General features: G+C 44.5%; 1 protein-coding gene across 1 annotated transcript in view; it reads right to left on the bottom strand.

Moving 5' to 3' along the window:
• Positions 1-3,176: 3,176 nt before the first annotated feature.
• The window catches only part of dchs1a (dachsous cadherin-related 1a), a gene marked incomplete at its 5' end in the record, with an annotated part of 80,612 nt that continues 61,379 nt past the window's right edge, over positions 3,177-22,409 (bottom strand). Inside the window, 17 exons of the mRNA XM_080507782.1 lie at positions 3,177-7,352; positions 7,644-7,785; positions 7,884-8,170; positions 8,470-8,600; positions 8,867-9,018; positions 9,316-9,527; positions 9,602-9,715; positions 9,812-10,888; positions 11,023-11,148; positions 11,903-12,142; positions 15,368-16,214; positions 17,606-17,763; positions 18,747-18,843; positions 18,924-19,111; positions 20,089-21,117; positions 21,218-21,454; positions 21,528-21,759. Of these exons, the coding sequence (XP_080363908.1) occupies positions 4,762-7,352; positions 7,644-7,785; positions 7,884-8,170; positions 8,470-8,600; positions 8,867-9,018; positions 9,316-9,527; positions 9,602-9,715; positions 9,812-10,888; positions 11,023-11,148; positions 11,903-12,142; positions 15,368-16,214; positions 17,606-17,763; positions 18,747-18,843; positions 18,924-19,111; positions 20,089-21,117; positions 21,218-21,454; positions 21,528-21,759 (7,860 nt within the window). The 3' untranslated portion in view covers positions 3,177-4,761. The remainder of the gene's footprint in view (positions 7,353-7,643; positions 7,786-7,883; positions 8,171-8,469; positions 8,601-8,866; positions 9,019-9,315; positions 9,528-9,601; positions 9,716-9,811; positions 10,889-11,022; positions 11,149-11,902; positions 12,143-15,367; positions 16,215-17,605; positions 17,764-18,746; positions 18,844-18,923; positions 19,112-20,088; positions 21,118-21,217; positions 21,455-21,527; positions 21,760-22,409) is intronic.

The raw sequence follows: 22,409 nt of genomic DNA, 5'->3' as shown, positions 1-22,409 counted from the left end.
GATTTCTGATTTCTTTATATGTTCATACAACTAGGTCCATTCTCTCTACACACAGAAAACAGACCTTTTTGTTTTTTTAAAATACGTTTAGAAATAAACTGCTTTGTGTCACAAATTCATTTCCTGGTTAATTTTCTGGCACATGTATTTTTCCACTCATTTATTTATAAGTGTGAGACTGTTGTTCACTCGCTATTTTACTTGCATGCCAGATTCTGCAGACGATTTAGTCAGAGCAAAACAATTGAAGAAAGTTTCAGGAAGCGCGCACACACACACACACACACACACACACACACACACACACACCAATCAGCATTTAGTGCTTTCCAATATATTGTGAAATGCAAAGTGGAACAATTTGTGTAGAATTTCTCAATTTCCAATACTAGGAGAACAGTGAAGTGAAGATCACTGAAAACAAACACAGAAGGCATCACATGTTATGGCTGCTATAACTTAAAGAAGAGAGTATAACAGCAGTGATCGTTCTGTAATTGACCTACAGACTGAAGCAGCGAAGGGGAAAGATCGGCCCGGCTCAGACGATTGCATGTTAACAGAGCCGCCTCCTGTGTATCCATTTTGTGCTGACGGGAAAATGATAGATTTCACTTGGTTTACGCCGAGCCTTTAATTTAAACTTTGAGTAATGGCTTTGCTCTTCCTCTCTTACTCATATCATCTGAGGTCTGTTGTGTATACTGGCCTGCGATCCAAGGTGCTCGGTTTTGGGTCACAGCATTCACCTCATAACCTGCGTGTGCTATGACACTCACACTGAGCGTATCATCATCAGATCACCTGACTCCGCCTGGATTTTCAGTCCGGTGTGTGTGTGTGTGAGTGTGTGTGTGTGTGAGTGTGTGAGTGTGTGAGTGTGTGAGAGAGAGAGAGAGAGAGAGAGAGAGAGAGAGAGAGAGAGAGAGAGAGAGAGAGAGAGAGAGAGAGAGAGAGAGAGAGAGAGAGAGAGAGAGAGAGAGAGAGAGAGAGAGAGAGAGAGAGAGAGAGAGAGAGAGAGAGAGAGAGAGAGAGAGAGAGAGAGAGAGAGAGAGAGAGAGAGAGAGAGAGAGAGAGAGAGAGAGAGAGAGAGAGAGAATACACCCATGAGAAAACTTCGGTGTGTATGCATGTGTGATTTCTTCCAGTCGGAGGCCCAGTCCAGTTTCAGCTCGGTTTCATCAGGCGGTGGGAGTGTGTCCAGCCTCAGGCACGGTAAAAGTTGTGCAATGATTTCCCATGTTATTAAAAAAAAATAATAACATTATTGACATGAACACTTTCTTACCATAGAAATTTAAAATAGCTTTGAAGAAGCTTGGATTGTTGCTCTGCTGTTGTCAGGGAGTCATTCATTTCACATTTCAAACAGTAGTTAGGTTTTGTGTGCAACATAAAAACAATGTGGGAACTCGCACACTATAAACACTCAATGTTTCAAATGTGTGTTTCCTGTTTTTGTGAAATTCCTAATCTCAGGTGCAGTTAGTTCAGTTGGTCCAAATGGAACAGAATAACAGAGAAGATTATAGTCAGAGTTGCACATAAAGGAAAAAACAATGGTTTGACCTGCAATTTTATGCCGCCATGACATCAGTGTGATGAATGACTTTAAAGTCATAAAACACGCGAATGAGTCCATTTGGTGGATTTAATTTTATGATTGATAAAAGTCGGGGTGAAAGCAAGTTTAAATCCAGTACTTCACATCAGTTCTTACGATCTTGTTTTTTTGTTACATCATGTATTCCAATTATGTCTTAATATCACTTAATGGCCATCATTAAATCACAAACCATATTTTGTTGGAAAGAGGACAATCCAGGGAGAGTTTCTAATCATCCTATTGCCCCAGGGAAGATAAATGGATCTGCACTTTGAGAACAATGTGCATTTTCTTAATTAGTGGCCTTAAAGCACCTTTAAAATTTCAATCATCTTCAAGTTTAAAGTCTTGTGATGAAGTGAGACATGCAAGGTGCTTCCCACACATTCAAACCCACGGAGGGTTTACTGTCACACTCAGAGACACATAGAGGTCAAAAAACATTCAAGGGATGAACCTGCTGCTCTTTTACCTGAGCCCCAGTCTCTGTTAGGTATTAGTTGGCTTAGTTCATTGAATTATTAAACTTGAAGTTTACAGCTGAGAGATCTTAGAATTCCAGTTTGGAAGCCTGTGATGGTAAGAAGTGCCATTGAAGTGTGTAAATGAGGACAATTTCACTTCTGCAATATACGGGATCAGGGGAGTCAAAAACATTTTTAGTTCAGGGGTCGCATACACACATAAAATAGTGTCATAATAACCTTTGAATTAAAGCTGTTAAATTTTTAACAATGTTTTTCTTTGTTGTTGTGACACAAAGTAAAGAGAACGTCTATATCGTCATGGAAAACAATTGCTACTGAAAATAAATACTGCATCAACATAAAGCAGATTTTAATGCAACCTTCTGGTGTAAAATACCCCCCAAAATCTTCTCCTATAGCTGTTGCATCATGCATGTTGCTACAAACTCCACTCTCAGTGTTGTGTTGTCTCTACCACTCTGAAGAAATGTATTTAAAAAAATCTATTTGCTTTTGAGATTTTTATACTTCTCCCTGCACTAGATGGTGTTAAAATAAAATGGTTTTTGACTCTATTGAAGTATTATACCATACCTGGTGGCAAGAGGCCAGAAGAAGTTCAAAAGCACTAATATCATACAGCCTAAATTGACAACTCAGCAATGAACCAGTCCAACACGGTTTCCCTACACGAACTAGGGTCTGTATCCTGAAGCAGGGTTTTTTTCCTCCCCCAATCTGTCTTACTGTTCTATCATTTTCTCTCCTTTGTCCCCTCATCGCAACCAGAATGGCAGAAAGCCGCCACCCGAGTCTGGTTCTGCAAAGATTTCATCCAGTTAGGTTTTTTATTTCCTTTCCACCTCCACTTATGCTTGCTCCTGTAGATTTGTTGGGTTTCTCTTGTTAAAAACACCCAGAAATGACTATTTTGTATGTGGTGCTATATAAATGAAGTTGAATTTAACCCTTATTGTAGGTCCTATATCAAGATTCCTCCAAATTACACTGCAATAATCACAAATGTGGCTTCTTTGAATCCACATATAGCAGGGAGTTTAATGAATTGATCTCAGAATAACAGGACACAGGTAACAGTGTGATCATAAGTACTTTAATCAGGCACTTTTTGCTGAAAACATTTCTCTGGACATGAATGATATGTGTGAACATTTGAAGGAATTACAAAGGCATACACATTTTGGACAGCCAAGAAATGTGAGTGGTAGCTAATACTGTTACAGACAAAATAATATAAACAACAAGGTAACTTTATTAAAAAGGTAGTGTGCATGTATATTTGGCCATGGGCAAAATAGCATCCCTGTAAATTATTTACCAAGCCTCCCAGCTTCTGAGATGTTGAATGTTTGATAATGGTTCAGTCTAGAACTGGGGATTAAGCAAAGACATTAGGTCGTTACAGATTTGGCACATAGTTTTTTTTTTTTTTTTTCCTTTTTAAAGACTGCAGAAAAAAACTAGGATATTAATATCTTGCGGCATAGGCATCTGTGTTAAAACATTAAGTGGAACATTCTCCGGTGGTGTTTGAACATTCAGAAATAAATATTCAAATCCTTTTAATACGTCATTGTTAGGTTCTGTTAGTTCTACTGACAAGAGGGGAGCAATGTGGTTAAAAAAAACAAAAAAACATTCATCGAAGTTTGTCAGTAAATCAATACAAGACAGCTTAAACGGACAGAAAGAGTTGAAACCAGCTGCAACTTTCAGTGTTGCAATATCACTGGCTTACAGCTTATTTCTTCAATATTTTTCTCAGGTATAATTTATGGCAAGACAAAGACCAGCTAAGGATTATGCTGTTGATTGAACAAATTATTCAAACAATTGTCACAGCTGCTTGGTTCTCTTCCACAAATACTTTAGCAATGCCGGATGATAAGGAGTAAGGCTGGTTGTGATAAATTAAAGCCAACAGACTTCATGATGTGTCGGGTTTGATTTTTCTTAATTGGATATGAAGGGGATGAATGTTAAGGTCCAAGACAAGTCTTCATCTATCCACAACCATGAGATCAAACATTTGATTCTAAGAAAATCACACAATAGTCTAGTCTGACTGATGTTTCATTTGTTCAAGCAAGTACGCCTCTTTTATCAATATTTACACTCATCTCCTGTGAGACTCCACGTCCATAAAGCATTAACAAGGAGATTGAAACCACAAAATTTTGAATTACAGGAGATACCACAAACTTACAGTACAGACAGACAAGTATACAGTACAAGCTACAAATATACAAATGTAGAAAGGTTTGGCAACCTGTTGAGACTTTAATGCAATTTATGGAAGTATAAAAATATAAACAATGCTTTTGTACAAAATATTGACATCATGTATGAATCTCCATTTGAATGTGCAAATTAACACTGATCAACACAAAAAACAAGTTTCTTACACACACACACACACACACACACACACACACACACACACACACACACACACACACACACACACACACACACACACACACACGCGAAGGCATAGTCCTTTTTGGCCTCTTAGTCTGTCGTTTTAATTCAAAAAGCACCACAGCTATTTGGACATCTCAGTCTTGTTCTACAGAAAATAGCGTTGACTCGTTCAGGTTGCTGCCCCCGTGGTCATACAGTACAGCGAGTGTGGGACAGCAGCGTATCAGTTTCACCATCGGGGACCTAAATCCTCAGTTCTGCCTCCTCGCTGTGCTCCAGATGGTGTTCAGTTGTGCTGATCATGGAGGCCGACGGGCCCTGCGAGACGCTGAAGGGCGTAATTGCGGGAGAGCGAGCTGCCAGCGGTGAAAGCGAGGGGGAGAAACTTGGAGACATCGCGACTGACGACATGGATCCCTCCGCACTGAGGGGAGACCTCCGGAAAGAAGCCAAATGGGGGAATGTCCGCCCTACTGCGGGCTTCGGGGGTACAGTTTTAGCCCCCGGGTGGGCAACCGAAGTTATGAGAGGGGGAGGGTCAATTCTTGACTCTGCTTTCACTTTATGACTAAATGACCTGCGGTGGTGATTGGGAGCAGTTTCATCTTTTAAACGTGCTATTTCCGTGAACACGTTTGCTAACGGTTGGAACTGCGGACACCAGTTTAGCAGGTAGTCCCAGTTGTAGCTGCCCCTCAGCTCCTCGTCACTGGCCACGATGGCGGTCAGTGAGCCGTCCACAGCCGGCTTACCATCCTCAGGGAAAGTGTAGTCTTTAGGGCGGGAGATGCTGAGTCCTCTTCCCACACCCACATACCCTCCCCCCTCATCCCGGTAGACTGGCACCTGGCCAGCTAACAAAGTACTGTTCAGGCTCCCGAGCTTTTTCCCCTTGAACCAATCAATGGAGGGTTCCCCGGACACATCTGACAGCTGATCGGCATCCTGCTGGATTCCGGAGTCAGGACCTCGGGCAGATATGCGCTCCTGCATCGAGGAAGAGATGCTGGAAACTCGAGGATATTCATTAATCATCCTAATCTCATCGTCCTCTGCTGCCTCTGCCTCTGCAGAACCCCGGCCGCTGGAGTGCGAGGGGTCCAGGGAACCGCCGCGAGTGAACGGACCCCCACTGTTGCCAGTCGGTTCAGCTGCATATCCAGGAAGGGCTTGATGGTAGATCATCTCATTTGCTGCAATCTTTGTCTCCTCGAACTTGTGCAGGAGGGTGCCTGACAATGCTGTCCTCTGATGCGCCTTTCGCTCCTTCTTCTGACGCCTTAGTTTAACAAAAAACAGTGCCACGGCAATTATTATCAGGATCACTATGGTCCCAAGTGAAACTGCGATCACGCTGATCAGCAGCATATTCATGTCTGTGGGGAGACCAAAGGACGTGTGGCTCACGTCGATGGTAACTTTGGCCGCTGTGATCCGAGATTTCTCCAGGGGACTGTGAGCAGTCACATCTAGTGTCATCAGGCGTATTTCTCTTTTAGAGCGACTCACATGTCTACTGTAGCTGTCCATCTTCAAGGAAATCTCCCCAGTTGACTTATTAAGCTCAAAGTAAGGCGAGTGATCGGATAACGTGTAGAGGACAATACCGTCCACGCCTCCGTCCTCATCTCTGGCTTGCACTTTGCCAATGATTTGACCTTTCTTCGCTCCCTCAGGCACTTCAAATGAGAACTCGGAGGAGGTAAAAGCCGGATCATATTCATCCTCCCCCGTAACATAAACCTGGACCGTCACAGTAGCAGAATAGTTGCCAGAATCGACAGCAGCAGCTACAAAATGGAAGGAGTGAACCCTCTCAAAGTCAAAAGTAGAGCGAGTGTGTACCTCACCGGAAGTTTGATTGATGAGGAATCCCTCTCTTCCCTCTTTGGAGGTTTCTAACATGTGATACCTCAGTTGTCCAAAAACCCCTCTGTCATGATCAATTGCATGCAGCATGGTAACTAAGGTGTTGTGGGGCTGGTTTTCCCTGATGCTTGCAGTCACTTGTTTAAGGGGAAAGAATGGCCGGTTATCATTGATGTCCTTGACTTCTATACTGACTGGAGCCAAAGTGTAGTGTCCCTGGCCATCGGACGCCTGGACAACAATCATATGGGACAACTGTGTCTCGCTGTCCAGAGGTCTGTGTAGTCTCAAAGCTCCAGTCCACAGATCCACCTCAAAAATCCCTGTATCATCTCCTGAGCTTATAGAGTACTGCACCTCTCCATTGGGAGCAGAGTCGGGATCTATGGCAGATAAATGTAAGATCTCAGTCCCTGCTGCGGTTCCCTCACTTAGAACCACATTATACTCTGTTCTGCTGAATGCAGGAGGGTTGTCATTGGCATCTGTCACACTGATGAGGATAGGCACGCTGGAGCTACGTTGAGGGATTCCACGATCTGACACCACGACAGTCAGGTTATAATTGGCCACTGCTTCAAAGTCTAGCATCTCCACCAGGATCAGACTGCCAACCGTCTGGAAACCTCGTCCCTCCAGGAAGCGCACGCTGCTTTCAATCTGGAAGGCATTACCCCAGTTGCCACTGGCAATGGCGAAATCAAAACCACAGTTGTCCCGGAAGATGTCTCCATCGACAGCTTCTAGGGTCAGAATGGTCGATCCGGGAAGCCCATCCTCAGAAACAGTGGCTCTGTACTCGGACTGGTGGAAGATGGGGGCGTTGTCGTTGACATCAGACACTTGGACTTGGACGGTAGCAATAGAGGACAGAGATGGAGTACCCTGGTCTCGAGCCTCGATCACCACCAGGATTGAGGGATTCTCAAAATCAAACTCTGCTTTCTGCTTGATGAACAGAGTACCTGTGAAAAATCAGAGGACAATGTAAAAAAACAAAAAAAAAGCTTCAGGAAATAACAGCCTTCTTTTATGATACATAATTTTTTAGATCCTATCTCAAGCAAAACTTCTGATTCAAGTAACATTAAATGTGATTCTCAATGTCTTCTAATGAACAAAATGATTAAATACTTTACAATACTCATTGCAAATATATCCCAAACCCAGAATGTTCATCCAAGGAACATTTTGTTTGGTTTGGTTTTTAGTGTGCTTAAGTGGAATCTGAATCCATTTTGTTTCCAAAGTTTTACCATTGTTTGGGTCGATGTAGAAGACACCCTTAGTTGAGGACATTATTCTGTAGGTGATTTTTCCATTTTCCCCAGAGTCACGGTCAGTAGCTGTGACCGTTATGACTGCACTGCCAGCCGGGAGGTGCTCTGAAACTGCAACCTGGTAAAAATAATAAATCTGTGTGAGTGTGCAAGCCTTAGAAACACTCAATCAGATTCAGAATGATTCTGCACAAAGACTGAAAAAGGTAGGTATACCTGATACAAATCATGAGTGAAGCTGGGGGCATTATCGTTCACATCGTCCACCAGCACGGTGAGGTTGGCCTCGCTTTGATGCTTGGAGTCAGATGAGCGAACTGTCAGTGTGTACCAAGTCCTCTCTTCATAGTCCAAAGCGCCAGTCAGAGACACACCCCCTCCATAACGATGAATCCCAAACATGCCTTGGCTGTTTGCGTCCAGGTGGAGTGTATAAAAGAGGGCTGGCCCAGAATCCACATCGTTTCCACTCACCTGGGTGATAACTGTGCCGATGAGAGTATCTGTATGCGACAACAGGACAGAAAAAGCAGATGTTAAGATTGCAGTTGAAATAAACCACGGTGAATCCCAGTGAAATGGAAAAAAACAAAAAAAAACATCTTGTGCTTTGTGAAGGAATATCCTGTTCTGGAAAGCCTTGACCTAATAGACAGGAAATGAACAAAGGAACTTGGCAATAACTTGTTTCATAAAAAAGGTCAGTGTTCTCAGTAAGCCCCGCAGCGCAACTGCCAGTGACTGTGAGGTAAAGCATTCTGATAAGATCACTGGACTCACTTCCACTGTGAAGCTCACTCACCCTCAGGCACTCGGATGTTGCGCGGCAGGGGAATCATGGGACTGTTGTCGTTGAGGTCAATGATGATGACTGTGAGAGTGGCGGAGCCGGCAAGCCGCGGGGTCCCCCGGTCTGTTGCCGTGACGACAAGCCTAGTGTCACAAAATGGATGTCAGCATCTGAACTTTGAAAACCATTTGAACTGACGTCGAGGTTCATGTTGAGTTTAGAATAAATAGAGATAACTGTTTTTTTTCTTTCTCAAAAAACATACCACATCTGGATTAATACAAGACAATTAGTCCAGTTTGATTGGGAGTGTTCTCACGGAAGAGGAATGAAGCAAAAATAAATGCAGCGAAACCAATTCAAACAATTGTCCCCAAGTAGGACGAGGAACTGCGGAGTGATTACTTACTTTGTCTGAGTCCAGATTTCTCTGTCCATGATCGCCGCAGTTGTGATGCTACCAGTCAGAGGGTCTATTTTAAACAGGCCACTTATGGATGATGACCTGATGGAGTACGTCACCTGACCGTTCTGACCTTGGTCCCGATCATCTGCTGCAACCTGAGGAAATGACCACCCCGTTTTGGAAACAAAAATATAGAGATATTTGCAACAGCTGTTTCAGTGTAACTTGAACTCGTGCTCAATATTGGGCTTGGAAGTCAAGAGTTCATCCGAATTAAGCTGGATGGATGTGACTTTGTGGCACTGCCGATCATACAAAATATCGAGTGGAAACACTAGGAATACCTGCGACTGGGTTGAAAAGATCCAGATTTCTGCAGCACTAAAATTTCAGTTAAAAAAAAAAATAAAAAAGCCAACTACAATAAACATGTGGAGAACAGACTACTGTACCTGGATAATGGGAAAATTGTATCCTTGTGCCTCTCTGATGTACGCCACATAGTTCTGTAGCTGGAAGCGTGGCAAGTTGTCATTTAAGTCCTGCAGAATTAAGTTGACAGCCATGTAGGAGCTGGAAGACGCCGTCTCAGCTTTCACCACAAGGCGGAGTTTTGGGGTCTCCTCATAGTCGAGGCTTTCGGATTTCTGGACCCAGATTTCACCTAATTTTCAAAAATATCGGTGTCACTTTGAGGATTTTTGAAATTATTGTGCATGCTGAGGTCTGTGCATTTACCAGTAATGGTGTTTATTCCAAAAGACTGCATCTTGTTTCCACTGAAAATACTGTAGCTGATGCCGGTTTTGGAGCCATCGGGGTACTGAGCTTGAGTTTGTGTAACAGCGGTGCCTTGGGGATAAAGATAAAACATCTGATTAATTACACAACATTTCTTTGATGAATTTGAAATAGTGAAAATTACAACGCTTATGACTACGCTCTAACCTTGAGCAGCATTTTCTTGGAGGCTGACGTCTCTTGCTGTGCGGGAGAACCGAATTCCCCGGTAGGTCTGCTCCCGGATGTAAACGATGACCACCCCCAAGGAAGACTGAGCAGGGTTTCCTTGGTCCATAGCCTGAACTATCAACATCCTCTGGCTTTGAGTCAGAGTTTGCAGCTTCTCTGTGGCCTGAATGTCTCCTGTCAGTGAGTTAATGGTGAAGCCCCTCACAGGGTTGGCAAAACGGTAAAAAACAGACCCATTAGCCCCGAAGTCTTTGTCCTCGGCTCTCATGGTGGCCAACACTCTGCGGCTGGACACACTGCTCGCTGAGATATTCACAATGAGCGGATCTTGAATGAAGAAAGGCGCGTTGTCGTTCACATCCTGAATGTAGATTGTCACCTGAGCGCTTGAGTTGCGTGGGTCGGCGGGTGAGGAGTCAATGGCACACACCTCGAAGGTGTAAGAGGCCGTTCTCTCTCTGTCGAGCGGCGAGGCCGTGATGATGCGGCCTGTGCTTTGATCTATGATGAACATGCTCTGTGAGCCTCGGCTCAGAAAGTACATCACCTGGCCGTTGGCGCCAAAGTCCAGGTCGATGGCTTTCACCTCGAGGACCAGGGAGCCAATGGGAACGTCTTCGGAGATATCCGCGGTGTAGCTGCTGCTCTGGAAGTGAGGGCTGTGGTCGTTAATGTCCAGCACTGTCACCTCCACAGTGGCAGTGCCGCTCAGTGCAGGGCGGCCCTGGTCCTGCGCTATGACTGTCAAGGTGTAACCAGCCATTTTCTCTCGATCCAAAGGCCTCGCAGTGGACAAAACACCAGACTGCCTGTCCAGACGGAAGTGTCCGGATGGATCTCCAGCTGCAATTCTGTAGGCAATCTCCCTGCTGTCGCCTGCGTCCAGGTCGGCGGCTCTAAGCGTGAACAGTGGCAACACCTCCATGTTTTCAGGCACCTCAATGGTGTAGTAGAGACGTCCAAAAACTGGGGGGTTGTCATTAACATCCAGCACTTTGATGTTCACCGTTGCTTTAGCGTAGTTTGGTGGAAGGCCTCCATCTTTGGCATAAACTGAGGAAACAAAACAGAAAAATGTGAAAATAAATAGCTTGTTTGGAATGTTTAAAAACAACTTTATGCATCTTTAATTATTTATTCCTTTTGTATACAAACTTCAGATACACACGAAAACAATCTCCTCTTACCTGTGACAGTGTAGTAGTCCTGAAGCTCTCTGTCCAGAGACTTGGTGGTTGTTAGGACACCAGTCACTGGGTTGATGTTAAAGCCATCATGTGAGATGCCTCCATATGTCACCTGCCCATTGGTCCCTACAGAAAAACACAGTGACAAACCCTGTACTTACAAATATTTTTTTATTTTTCAGTCCAATGTCAAAATTCAATCCTACAAGCCAAGGCCACAAATCAATAAAGACGAGAATATATTTGGATTTCTCTTGTCAATAGCTTGTATATAGTGAAGTTTGCCGTATAGGCGGTGACAGCCCTCCCGCAGGTGTCGGCGTGCCGGATTGTGTGCTCAGAGAAATGCCACCTGGCAACCTCACCTGTTTACTCCACTAATTGCTTTTTGAGCAGAAACTTTATAATCCTTCCATTTTATGTGGTTCTGACTAAGATCAGGGGAATGTATGATCTCTGTAGCCCTACCCCCCATATTCCTTAGCAGTCTTCAATTAAAACCAACTGTTAATGTCTGTAATGTGAACATGTAGTCTGCACATGTCTACAAAGAATTAGAGGCATTTGAGATGGAGCAACTTCTGAAGCAGAATATTTTTCTGCTGTTTAAGTTCACAAACACAAATCAGAGTAAGTAAATGTGTTTTTTTTTTCAATGTCATAAAGCCACAAACTCTCTAATTACATTTTGGGATTATGTTTACCATGTTATTACTTGCAACTTGATCTCAGCAATCGCACATTGCCAGGATTTAAACTAATCATGTTTCACCTACAAATTGCCAAGTCTGAGCATTTGGATGACTGCATAGGTCAGTATAAATGGAACTAAATCTTCAAAGGCTGCAGTAAGTAGGTCAGTTTACATGGTATAGCTCACCTTGGTCGAGATCAGAGGCGGACATCGTCAGCACAGTAGTTCCTGCAGGTTGGTTTTCCGAGACCTGAGCCTCATACTGGCCCTCCTCAAACCAGGGCGCCTCGTCGTTAACATCAATCACATGGACGCAGAGCAGCTGGCTGGACGAATGCTGGGGTATCCCATGATCCTCAGCAATTACTGTGAGGTTGAAGATGTCCTGCTCCTCACGGTCCAGAGATTTGAAAATAGACAGAGAGCCTTTAAAGAGAAGGGTAAAAAAAAAAAGACAAAGCGATGAGAGATTTCCCGTGCTTGTACGTCATTTCAGCCAGTTACAACTCCGCATGACAACTGCATTATAAAAACATACCATCAAGGGCAATAAAACATGCCAATTTCCATGATTGTGCGTAGTCAAGTTATTTAAAAAGGGAGTGTGAAACACTGTCGTGTGAGGGCTGAATCAGAGCTTAATCTCCTCCTCACACACAACTCTGCCTACCTGAGTGCTACCACCGCCGCCGCCGCTGCAGTAACAGCCCAAATGGTCTGGCCACAGTTTACGAGATTTTCCACTGGAGAATGCCGCAGCGATCGAGAAAGGAGCAGTAAACACACGCTCTAGACACGCAACAGCCAGGCTTCTCGTGCTCAGTGGAAATTAGGGGCACCCTCGCGCCTTTTCATTATCCTGCCCTAAGAGGGTAGCGCTTGCATTGATTCAATTTCAATTTCATGCTTTAAAATGAGACGCAACCGTTAAAGATGGGAGGAATCGAGGCTGTTTTGCTTTTAACTTTCTTTGTGTGTTTTTCACTCCGTCTTGTTGGGACGTAGATAACTCGCCTCTCGGTATTTTAATCTAGGAAACGTTACAGTCTGGAATTATTTGAACTAAATTTGATTCGTCTCTGATCTCTGCTGAAGTCCGTGATAACCCTACGGTGCGAACACAGTCGAGAGTCTTTTTTTAGGATGTTATATTATTATGTATAATTTCACTCTCATAAGCCCAGGCGAGGTTTGTGGCGCCAACACGTTGGACTGAAGAGTGCTGGCTACTTGAGGTTGCTGAGACAACAAACACATATGTCTTGCCTGCTAGGCCCAACTCATTCATCATCATTTGATGGGTTAATCTCTAACTGGTGTTGTCTTTTTTACAGAGCAGCTATTCACCACAGCGCCAGTGCACCTTCCCTGTCAAATGTCTGACTGGGTGACAGCTGAAAAAAAAAAATGGCTTGATAGTTTTCTCTATTGTGGCTGACTGTGATGTCCAAATAATGAAAAGAGAATGTGCAGAGGGTTGGTCCAGGGTCGTAGGTCATTGACCCAGAGACAGGAGAAAACCACGTGCTCCGAGGATTAACACTGTCATCATTTTAACAAATAACAAGCGTGCGTGGAAACACTTCAAGATGAGTCTGCACACTGAGCCGTCGCGGCAGCAGCGGCATGCATGATAGAGCCCGAATGTTTCCCACCCACTAGCTGCTTGGGGGGGGGGGAGTGGATTCTGCCTCACGACTTTAAGGGAGGCGGACCAAACTTCGACACGTGTCTTAAACACCAAAACAAAGCCCACAGGACCAAACAGCCCAAGGTCAACGTTGACTAAGTGACAGATTCTGATGCAAGCGCACAAACACTTACGCGCATGCCTACACACACACACACACACACACACACACACACACACACACACACACACACACACACACACACACACACACACACACACACACACACACACACACACACACACACACACGTGCGCACACATAAACACGCGTAACTGATCCCGGCTCTAATAGTTCCCAGAAGCCTGAGCAGGAGGTTCTTTGGTCTTTCATGGGAATAGATCGACAATAACAGATGATGGGCTGTTGTGTGTGTGTGCATGTGTGCTTTGCACATTCTCTTGTGTGTGTGTTTAATATTTGGCAGGCTGCTCCGTCTGGCCTCCGACGGAGAGAAATAAGTCATGATAGGTGAAGTAAGAGTTGTGCTGTACTAATAAATGAGAGTTTGTGTGAGTGTGTGTGTGTGTGTGTGTGTGTGTGTGTGTGTGTGTGTGTGTGTGTGTGTGTGTGTGTGTGTGTGTGTGTGTGTGTGTGTGTGTGTCAATGGAAGGGACAGTTTTGTGAATATTCTGCACGCCCACGTGGTGAGTTCGTACACACGTGCAGTGCAAAGTGAAATCTAGAAGTTCTACTTCAAGTAATGCTTGCAGACGTTCATGAAACTCGCCAAACACAGGAAAATAGATGCATGCTCATTTGCCTGTTTCAATCGTGAGTGTGTCATCCTTTGTCAGGCATTTCAGCTCTAAGGTTTCCAACACATGCTTTAGTAATAAAAAAAAAAGAAAAAAAGAAAAATATATGCAAAATGGTTGGAAATTGAGTAAACAGAGTTAGGGAGACATTTTGCAAGGCAGCTGTGATAAGGCTTTAAAAAAAAGGAACTTATCTCCTCCACGCAGTGTTGGAAATGTTATCTGACACAGTTGAGTTATAATGTATATGAAAAACACACTGAAATATAATAAATCTGATATAAAGATGAGGCTGAAAATACAGAGAAAATACACAAAACAAACTTCACATAAAACTCTGAAATATTCTTTAAAAGCAAGTCAAAGCACAGTTATTATGCAAGTGGCTCTATTTGAGTAAGAACTCATTTAACAACGTCACTGAACAAAACATTAGGTCTGCTTACAGGGTTTTTTGGAAGGCTAATGAGAGTAAGACAGTAATGATTGGTTAAAGGACCAAAGTATTTGAGTTTTACTCGGGTCTGATGTTTCTGCTTTGATCTGGGGAGTGTGCGGTAATGACTGAAGCTTGCCTCAGGAATAAAAGACAAAGCCTGTATTTACCACAAGTTATACTGATGGTGTGGAAACAAGGTCTTTAGACTGTGCCAAGAAAACATTTTGTTTCAGTTCTGTATTGAAATATTAATCTTATTATTATTATTATTAATCTAATAATGTGGAAATGAACCATACAACATGGTTTATGATATTTGATTGAAATGTTCTTGGACTAAACCTATAAAATCCTTACTAGATTTAAGTTTTGTCCCATCGCCGTCAAAGTAGTCACTCTGTGCAGTGAAACACAGCTCTGAGCATTCATGCCATGCTTCTAATGCTCTTTTTCCTAGTGTGTCAAACACCATCTGTGTTCTGTGCCACAGTGCCAGATCAGTGCACCTTCAGCTTGATCTTCATTTGGGGAAGGAAAACAAAAAAACAAAACAAACAAAAAAAGCCAAATCTGACCAAAAAAGTGTGGGGAGTGATGACTTTGTCTTCACGGGCCAAAAACTGACGTGTCTTTCAGACATTTTATACTGATAATGAAGCATGAATGTCCACATATGGCAGTAGAGGAGTAGCAAAATAAAATTTGTTTTGTTTTTTTCAGCTTTATGATCACACTTGTTACTATCGCAATCTTTCGAACTTACCCGTGTTTGGGTTGAGGCTAAATGTCCCTGCACTATTTCCCGACTGGATTCTGTAAGTCACTCGACCGTTCTCCCCCTGGTCGGCGTCTCTGGCCATGACGTAGAGCGCCACGAAGCCCACCGGCTGGTCCTCCATCACGCTCACGGCCGTCGGTGATATGAACACTGGCGGATTGTCGTTCTCATCGGTTATGTATATCCTCGCTGTGACGGAGCTCCAGCGCCTCTCGCTGACTTCGAGCGCCGAGTCTGTCGCCCTCACTGCCAGGATCAGACTGGAGGTGGCCTCGTGGTCCAACTGCTGGCCCAGGGACAGAACCCCGGTCGAGGGGTCGAGCGATAACAGCCCAGGGATGTTTGGCGACTGGTGGATAATGGAATACACCAGCTCGCTGTTGGGCCCGCTCCCGTCCTTATCTTGTGCCTGGAAGGTGTAGACAGAGGAGCCGGGCTCCATGCTTTCAGAGATGACAACAGTGACAGGATCCTCGGGGAACTGAGGAGTATGGTCATTGCTGTCTTCTACGTCAATGTCCAGGTGAACGAGGGTGCTGCTCGGAGGAGCCTGAGAGAAGTCGTCCACCTCAATTTGCAAGTTGTACCGTGCATCTCGTTCGTAGTCGAGGGGACGAGCCAGGAAGACGTCGCCAGTCAGACGATCCACCACGAAGGTCCCATCTCTGTCTGTACCTCCCACCACTGTGTAGGTCACCTCGCCTTCTGCTGACGGGCCGCCATCGTGCAGGCGCACTGAGCCAACGACTGAGCCGGGCTTGGCCTCCTCCACAGAGTTGAACGACAGGGAGAGTGAATTGGTCTTTGTTGGAGGTCTGTTCATGCTGATTACCTGCAGTAAGGAGAGAAATGCATGCAAGTGAGCCAGAGAAACTTTACAGTGGATCTAATGCTCCACTGAGATGCCCGGTGCTAACTTCAGTTAGCAAATTTTAATACATAATGAAAATACTTTATGGATTTTAGGCAAAGCGAAAACAGATTGCGTCCACTTCACTCAGTGTGAGTGTGTTCACTGGAATAAATGAAATTGGTTACAAGAGGTTTTTATAGACTTTTATAGACACGGCTGCGAACATTAATCTGATTCGCATGGCGGTGCCAGGAAAAAAATAATAGATGAAAAAGTAATACAATCACAAGATGAAATACAAAGAGACTCGTGTTCCTGTCCTTCGTGTCGCTTCGCACTTCCTTTGATGAGCAGTTCAAGTGTCTTCAGAAACACTACGACATTATTACTCCTCTGCGTCGTGAGAAAAGATCACACAACACGTTGTTCAAATAAAACTTTGTCTTTGAGACAAGAAGAGCAAATTTAAAAAAAGGAAGAGAGATGGACACGCATTGCTGCTCACATCTTTTGCATAATTACAGACAGAGCTGTCAAAGCCTGATGGACCGATTTGGATATTTACCATCCGACAGAACATTTCCCACAGTTTGTAGGCACTCGAAAAAAAAATGATGCTATGTTTGTTGACAAGCTGTAAATCGGTTCCACATTAGATGGAAAATGGATCTCCAACAATAAATTGGTATGGTTCCTTCTTATTATTGATGGATTTAAAAAAGATTACTCTGAAAGGAATGATTAAAGGAAATTACACAAATACGTCACCAGGCAAGAAAAACACTGCACTGTTTAATCCAATTAACTCATAATTATGACTTACATTTTTTTTTTTTGTTATTGGAAAAAGGGGAAGGCTGAACGCTGGTGCTCTCTGTTTACGTGGCAGCTCTATTTTCCTGGAACCTATAAATCTTTGTTCCTTCCAGTGTTCTTCCATTGTGTCCCCTTTCTGTTCTATATTAAATATTAACTCGAATTACCCCTCAGTAAAGCCGTGTTTTACGTCGAGTGCGTAGCGCCGCTGCTCCTTGCAAGAGGGGCTACTGTATTAAAAAAGTGTTGAAGTCATTGAGTATGACCTTGATCAGAGCGGTCTACAGCTGGCCCTCATCAAAAGCCAGCTGGGAGTATTTGATTCAGACCCACTTTTCCATTTCAGATAGAAATTTTCCTTTTGAAAATCCACAGGGTAAGAAAAGGGAGGGAATGGGAGGGGACGCTGTCAGAAGTGAGGCTGATAAGTCTGCCGCTCGTCTGAGGGGCCCAGAGACGTGGATCCTCTCGGCTCCGACTCCATTCTTTGATATTAAAAGAGGTGAGTGGTGAGGGTGTTTGTGCTGGCTGGATGCCAGGGGGGGGAGTCTGACCTGAATGATGAGGGAGCAGGAGGTGCTGCGCGGGGGCAGTCCTCTGTCGGTGGCCGTCAGCGTCAGGGCGTACTCGGGCCGTTCTGAGTGGCTGAGAGGGGATGATGAACGCAGCTCACCCGTGTTTGGGTTCAAAGAGAAACGCTCGGCCCGCGGACCTGGGGGAAGGAGGAACCGCGCTTTAATGTCAGACGAGGCACACAAGAGAGCAGAAAGCACTACATTCCAAAATGTTAAAGATGCCTTCTCGATGGTGCAAAATATGTTTTTATCTCTTTAAGCCTTTCGGGGTAGCCGCTATGATACTGCAGACCCATCATCGATAATAAACCACTTTACAATCAATGTGATTTTGTTAAATTTCATCAATCAAAGCCCTGATGATTTCACAATTGCCTTGTACATGTAATGTCTGAGATGATATTGCCAGATGGTCAGATTGAATTAAGCTTCGTTCGTTGCAACATTATATCCAGAGCATTAGCAGCAGGTCAAGTGTCACAAATGTTGTTGGTTTTACTCGACTTTGCATTGATGCAACATAATGCTCCAATTCAGCTCTTTTACTGTCAGTTTTATACTCGGATGAAGTATTTCTGGTAAAGATTGTTACTAAAGGTTCGAAAAGTGGGAACAAATTTGTATATACTTGCTAAACAAACAAAAAAACAAGACAGATAAAGCAATGCTCAGGATCGGAATAGGAGTCGATGCAAGTAAATATTAATCTCTACCCACTTGTTACTGTTTCATTTGATACTAAACCTTCTTCTCATGCCCTCTTATGACATATAAGTGCAAATTAGTGACATAACAAGTTTATGCAAATACACATTTTTGCAAACAAATGCTAAACAGTTGCCACCCAGAATTAAAAGCTTATTACACCAGTGTTTCATACTTTTTAGTAAATATCGCCAATCTCTGTTGTGAAAATGTCTCTAACTTTCTCCAAAATCATCAATTAGCGAACACGTGTCAAAAAACACAGCAGCTGAACCCGTCAATGTGTATTTCTAATTGTCTCTCCCAATTACTATGTAGCTGCATGATTGTCGAGTTCCAGTGGCTCAGCTGTCAGATCTGCATGGGTCGGTCAAGTGACTGATGATGTCTATGACTATGACTATGATTGAAGTACCTGACAAAGAGTAGAATACAGTTCCATTCTCCCCTTCATCTGGGTCTTTGGCCTGCAGTGTCCCCAGTACGACCCCTGAAGACTGACTTTCTGTCACCTGAGGGTTAAAAATCCAACCGACACCAGTCAGTACATGAAAACATTTCATCCAGTGCTCATCGGTGTTTGTTTGATCACCTGTATGATGAGGCTTTTCCCTGACTGGCTGTGTGTGAAAGCTGGCTCGTTGTCATTGTCATCCAGAACAGTGATGAAGGCCGTGCCCGTGGCACTATGAGGGGGCGAACCCCCGTCCTGCACCACCACCGCCAGCTGGTAGCTCGACTGCTGTTCTCGATCCAGCGTCATCCTGGTGCTGATCTCACCTGGGGGGAGAGAGGGAAACCAACGAGAGGGAGTTTATGCAGAGGCACTCGTCCACTGGAATGATGATGAGACTGAGGAGCTCGTGTGCTTTGATCAACCACACACAAGTAATAGACAAGCACAGCGTGCAGACGGACACACACACACACACACACACACACACACACACACACACACACACACACACACACACACACACACACACACACACACACACACACACACACACACACACACACACACACACACACACACAAAGAAAGATTGTGGATGCTGGCAGACGCTGTAGACTCACATCTCTACAGGAAAGTGATCACAAATCATAGCCTCAGTCTCCACCCACAGACTAACAGGCTCAGCAGGCCAATTAGAGCCTTTGCACTACTGTCACCGTCATCTGACTAATTTATGAATGTCGGGAAAGAGAAGCTGTAGTCTCTCATCTTTCAGAGATGACTCGGGAAGTTGACTTAATTTCTTTTTCCTTCACAACCAAAACATTTATTTTCAGTGACACAAATACAGCGTTTGAGACGGTGTCTATACCTCCATGTTAGATTTATGTCTCGTGTAAAAGAAGAATGGCTTTTATTTAAGTATCTCATCAACAAATTAATTCAAAAAGCATGAACGATATTGATTTGAATTTCTGGGTGAGGAATGCTTCTATGTCTTCACAGGAGGATATTTCCCATCATCTCGAAGGCATCTCGAATTCAAATAATATCTGTAGCACAGGTTTCTTTTGTTGTTTTATCTCCTCTGTCAACAGCAGCCTTATTAAAATCAATTGCTTAAAAAACAAGTCTGCTTTTTTCTTTAATGCCTCATCTATAGAGTATACAAACACATCCTGATGTGTGCAGTTTTCATTTGAATAAGAATACACAGATTGTATTTGGGCATGGAATGCAGTAAACACAAGCGATCCATAGTATTCCCTCAACACTCTGTCAATCATAATGATTTCATTTACCTGTGTTACTGTTTATCTGGAAGTGACGATCCGGGTGCAGGAAGCGGTAGTTAAGGCGTCCATTGGGACCGCTGTCTCGGTCTGTCGCCAAGACATGACCGAAGCCTGTTCCCGGAGGCAGGTTCTCTCTCACCGCCATGAAGACCCTCTCCTGTGTGAGCCGAGGTGAGTTATCATTCTCATCGGTCACAGATATCCGCACCGTGGCACTGCCTGTCTTTTTCAGCTGCCCATGCCCTGCACTGGCCAGCACAGTTAGAAGATACATCTCTTTGACTTCTCTGTCCAGAGCGCTTTTCACAAACAGCCAGCCACTGTCTGCAGCGATGCCAAAACCTGCTGCATCGCCGTCTGGACGGAGATGATAAGCCAGAGCGCTTGAGTGACCCGAGCCAGGGGTTTCCCTGTTCAAAGCTCTGACTTGCAGAAAGCGGGTGCTTATTGGAGTGCCCTCTTTGAGCTCCACGCGGTAGGTGAGGGTATCAAACACAGGCCCCTGGTCGTTCTCTGCCTGAACATGAACTACAAGCGTGAAGGTTGCACTGAGCTGCGGTACGCCACTGTCCTTGGCAATCACTTGCAGGTCATAGCGAGGGGTGTTTTCATAGGATAGGCTGCCCACCAGGCGAATCTCGCCACTGCTGCGCTCCATGCTGAAGATCCTCTGGATTCCGTTCGGAGAAAACAGGTCGAAGCTTAGCTGTCCATTGACTCCGGAGTCTGTGTCCTCAGCTCGGACCCGGTAGACCACCGTACCCATTTCTGTGTACTCTGGCAAGAGCAGGGACTCCGAGGACGAGGGTATGAAAACAGGAGGGTTGTCATTGATGTCTGCTATGGTGATGTGGACTCTGGTGTGTCCAAAGGCTGGTGGATTGCCACTCCTGGCCTGCAACTCCAAATATAAAGCAGGCTGGGCTTCATGATCGAGGGGAAAACTGGTTCTTAAAGCTCCGGTGTCAGGATCCACTGTGAAGTACCCTGTCGGGTCCCCAGAGCTGATGATGTAGGAGATATCTTTATTGGTGCCTGGAAAAAGTGAGAGGTGGAAACAATGGGATCAATGGAGTACTTTAATCAATCACTATGGCCTGCTGAATGAGTGGTGGCATGTGTCTGTGTTGCCCACCTGTCTTGACGCTCGCCTTCACGTTGCCGACGACAGTTCCTCGTAAGGCGTCCTCAGACACAGTGAAGTAGTATTGAGTCTGTTCGAAGACGGGTGGTGCCACCAGCCCGGCCACAACACTAATGTTGACTCTGGCATTGATGGAGGCCAGTAGGCCGCCACCATCCTGAGCAGAGATGACCATGGGGATGATGGAGTTGGCCTTCCCATAGACGGACCGAGACAGGGAGATCACACCTACAAAAAGCTGCATTGTCAGAATATGTTTTACTATACAATTGTGAGAAGAAACAAGTGGAACACAGCCAACCTGTGTCTTTGTTGAGGGTGAAGAATGGGGAGGCCCCTCCTGGAATTGTTTTGTATGTAATTCTGCCATTTGCGCCCGAGTCCAGGTCGTAAGCTGTCACTCTGACGACGGACGTCCCAGGAGCGCTCTGCGTGCTCAAACTAACTGCATAACTGAGCGGGTAGAAAACGGGTCTGTTGTCATTAATGTCGACCAGATCTACCTGCACATAGGAAACTGAGCTCAGTCCACCCTGCGGAGGAAACAAAAAGACCCTTTGTTAAACTTTTATATGCATTCAATCATGAATAAGAACCCCCCAAAAAACCCACACAGGATTTAAGCCACATTAATGATGGAGGTAAAAACTGGCAGTAAACCCAGTTAGAAGTTCCGTGTAGTGTTGCCTCTAAAATAAAAGTCCCAGCAGGTTCGTGCAGGGACACAGATTGATAGTTTCCCTTGGGAAAGAGCAATATGTCATGACCCATGGAGGGTGAGGGGGCTTGCTGCAACCCAAGGCTCTTTCATAGGCTTTTCCTTTGTAGAAAATACAGTGCCGGCTTTTCATTTGGACCAGGTGGCAAAAAATGAGGGAGGCGGCAGCGCAACTTGTTAAAATATTACTGCCTGACAGTTGAGGTATTTCTCAATCTGATTGCTTTAACATGCTAGCAGTAATTTCATTTCATTTTTAACCTTTTATTTAAGCTTTTTTTTTGTTGGGGGGGGGGGGGGGTAAGTGAATAGACTGCTATACTACCTTCTGAGTGGGTCTACCTACCATGTAGAGCTGTTCAAACTTTTATTTTCTACTTTTACTGCTCAATTCATATATTTCTTTCCTGCAGAGTCAGCTATGCTGGTCATTACTCTCCTGTCTGTAAGGAAAGCACTGCTGCT

The sequence above is a fragment of the Blennius ocellaris genome, assembly GCF_963422515.1.
Source record: "Blennius ocellaris genome assembly, chromosome: 2".
Lineage (NCBI taxonomy): Eukaryota > Metazoa > Chordata > Actinopteri > Blenniiformes > Blenniidae > Blennius > Blennius ocellaris.
The sequence above is the reverse complement of the archived record's forward strand: the minus strand, read 5'-3'. Positions and strand labels throughout refer to the sequence as shown.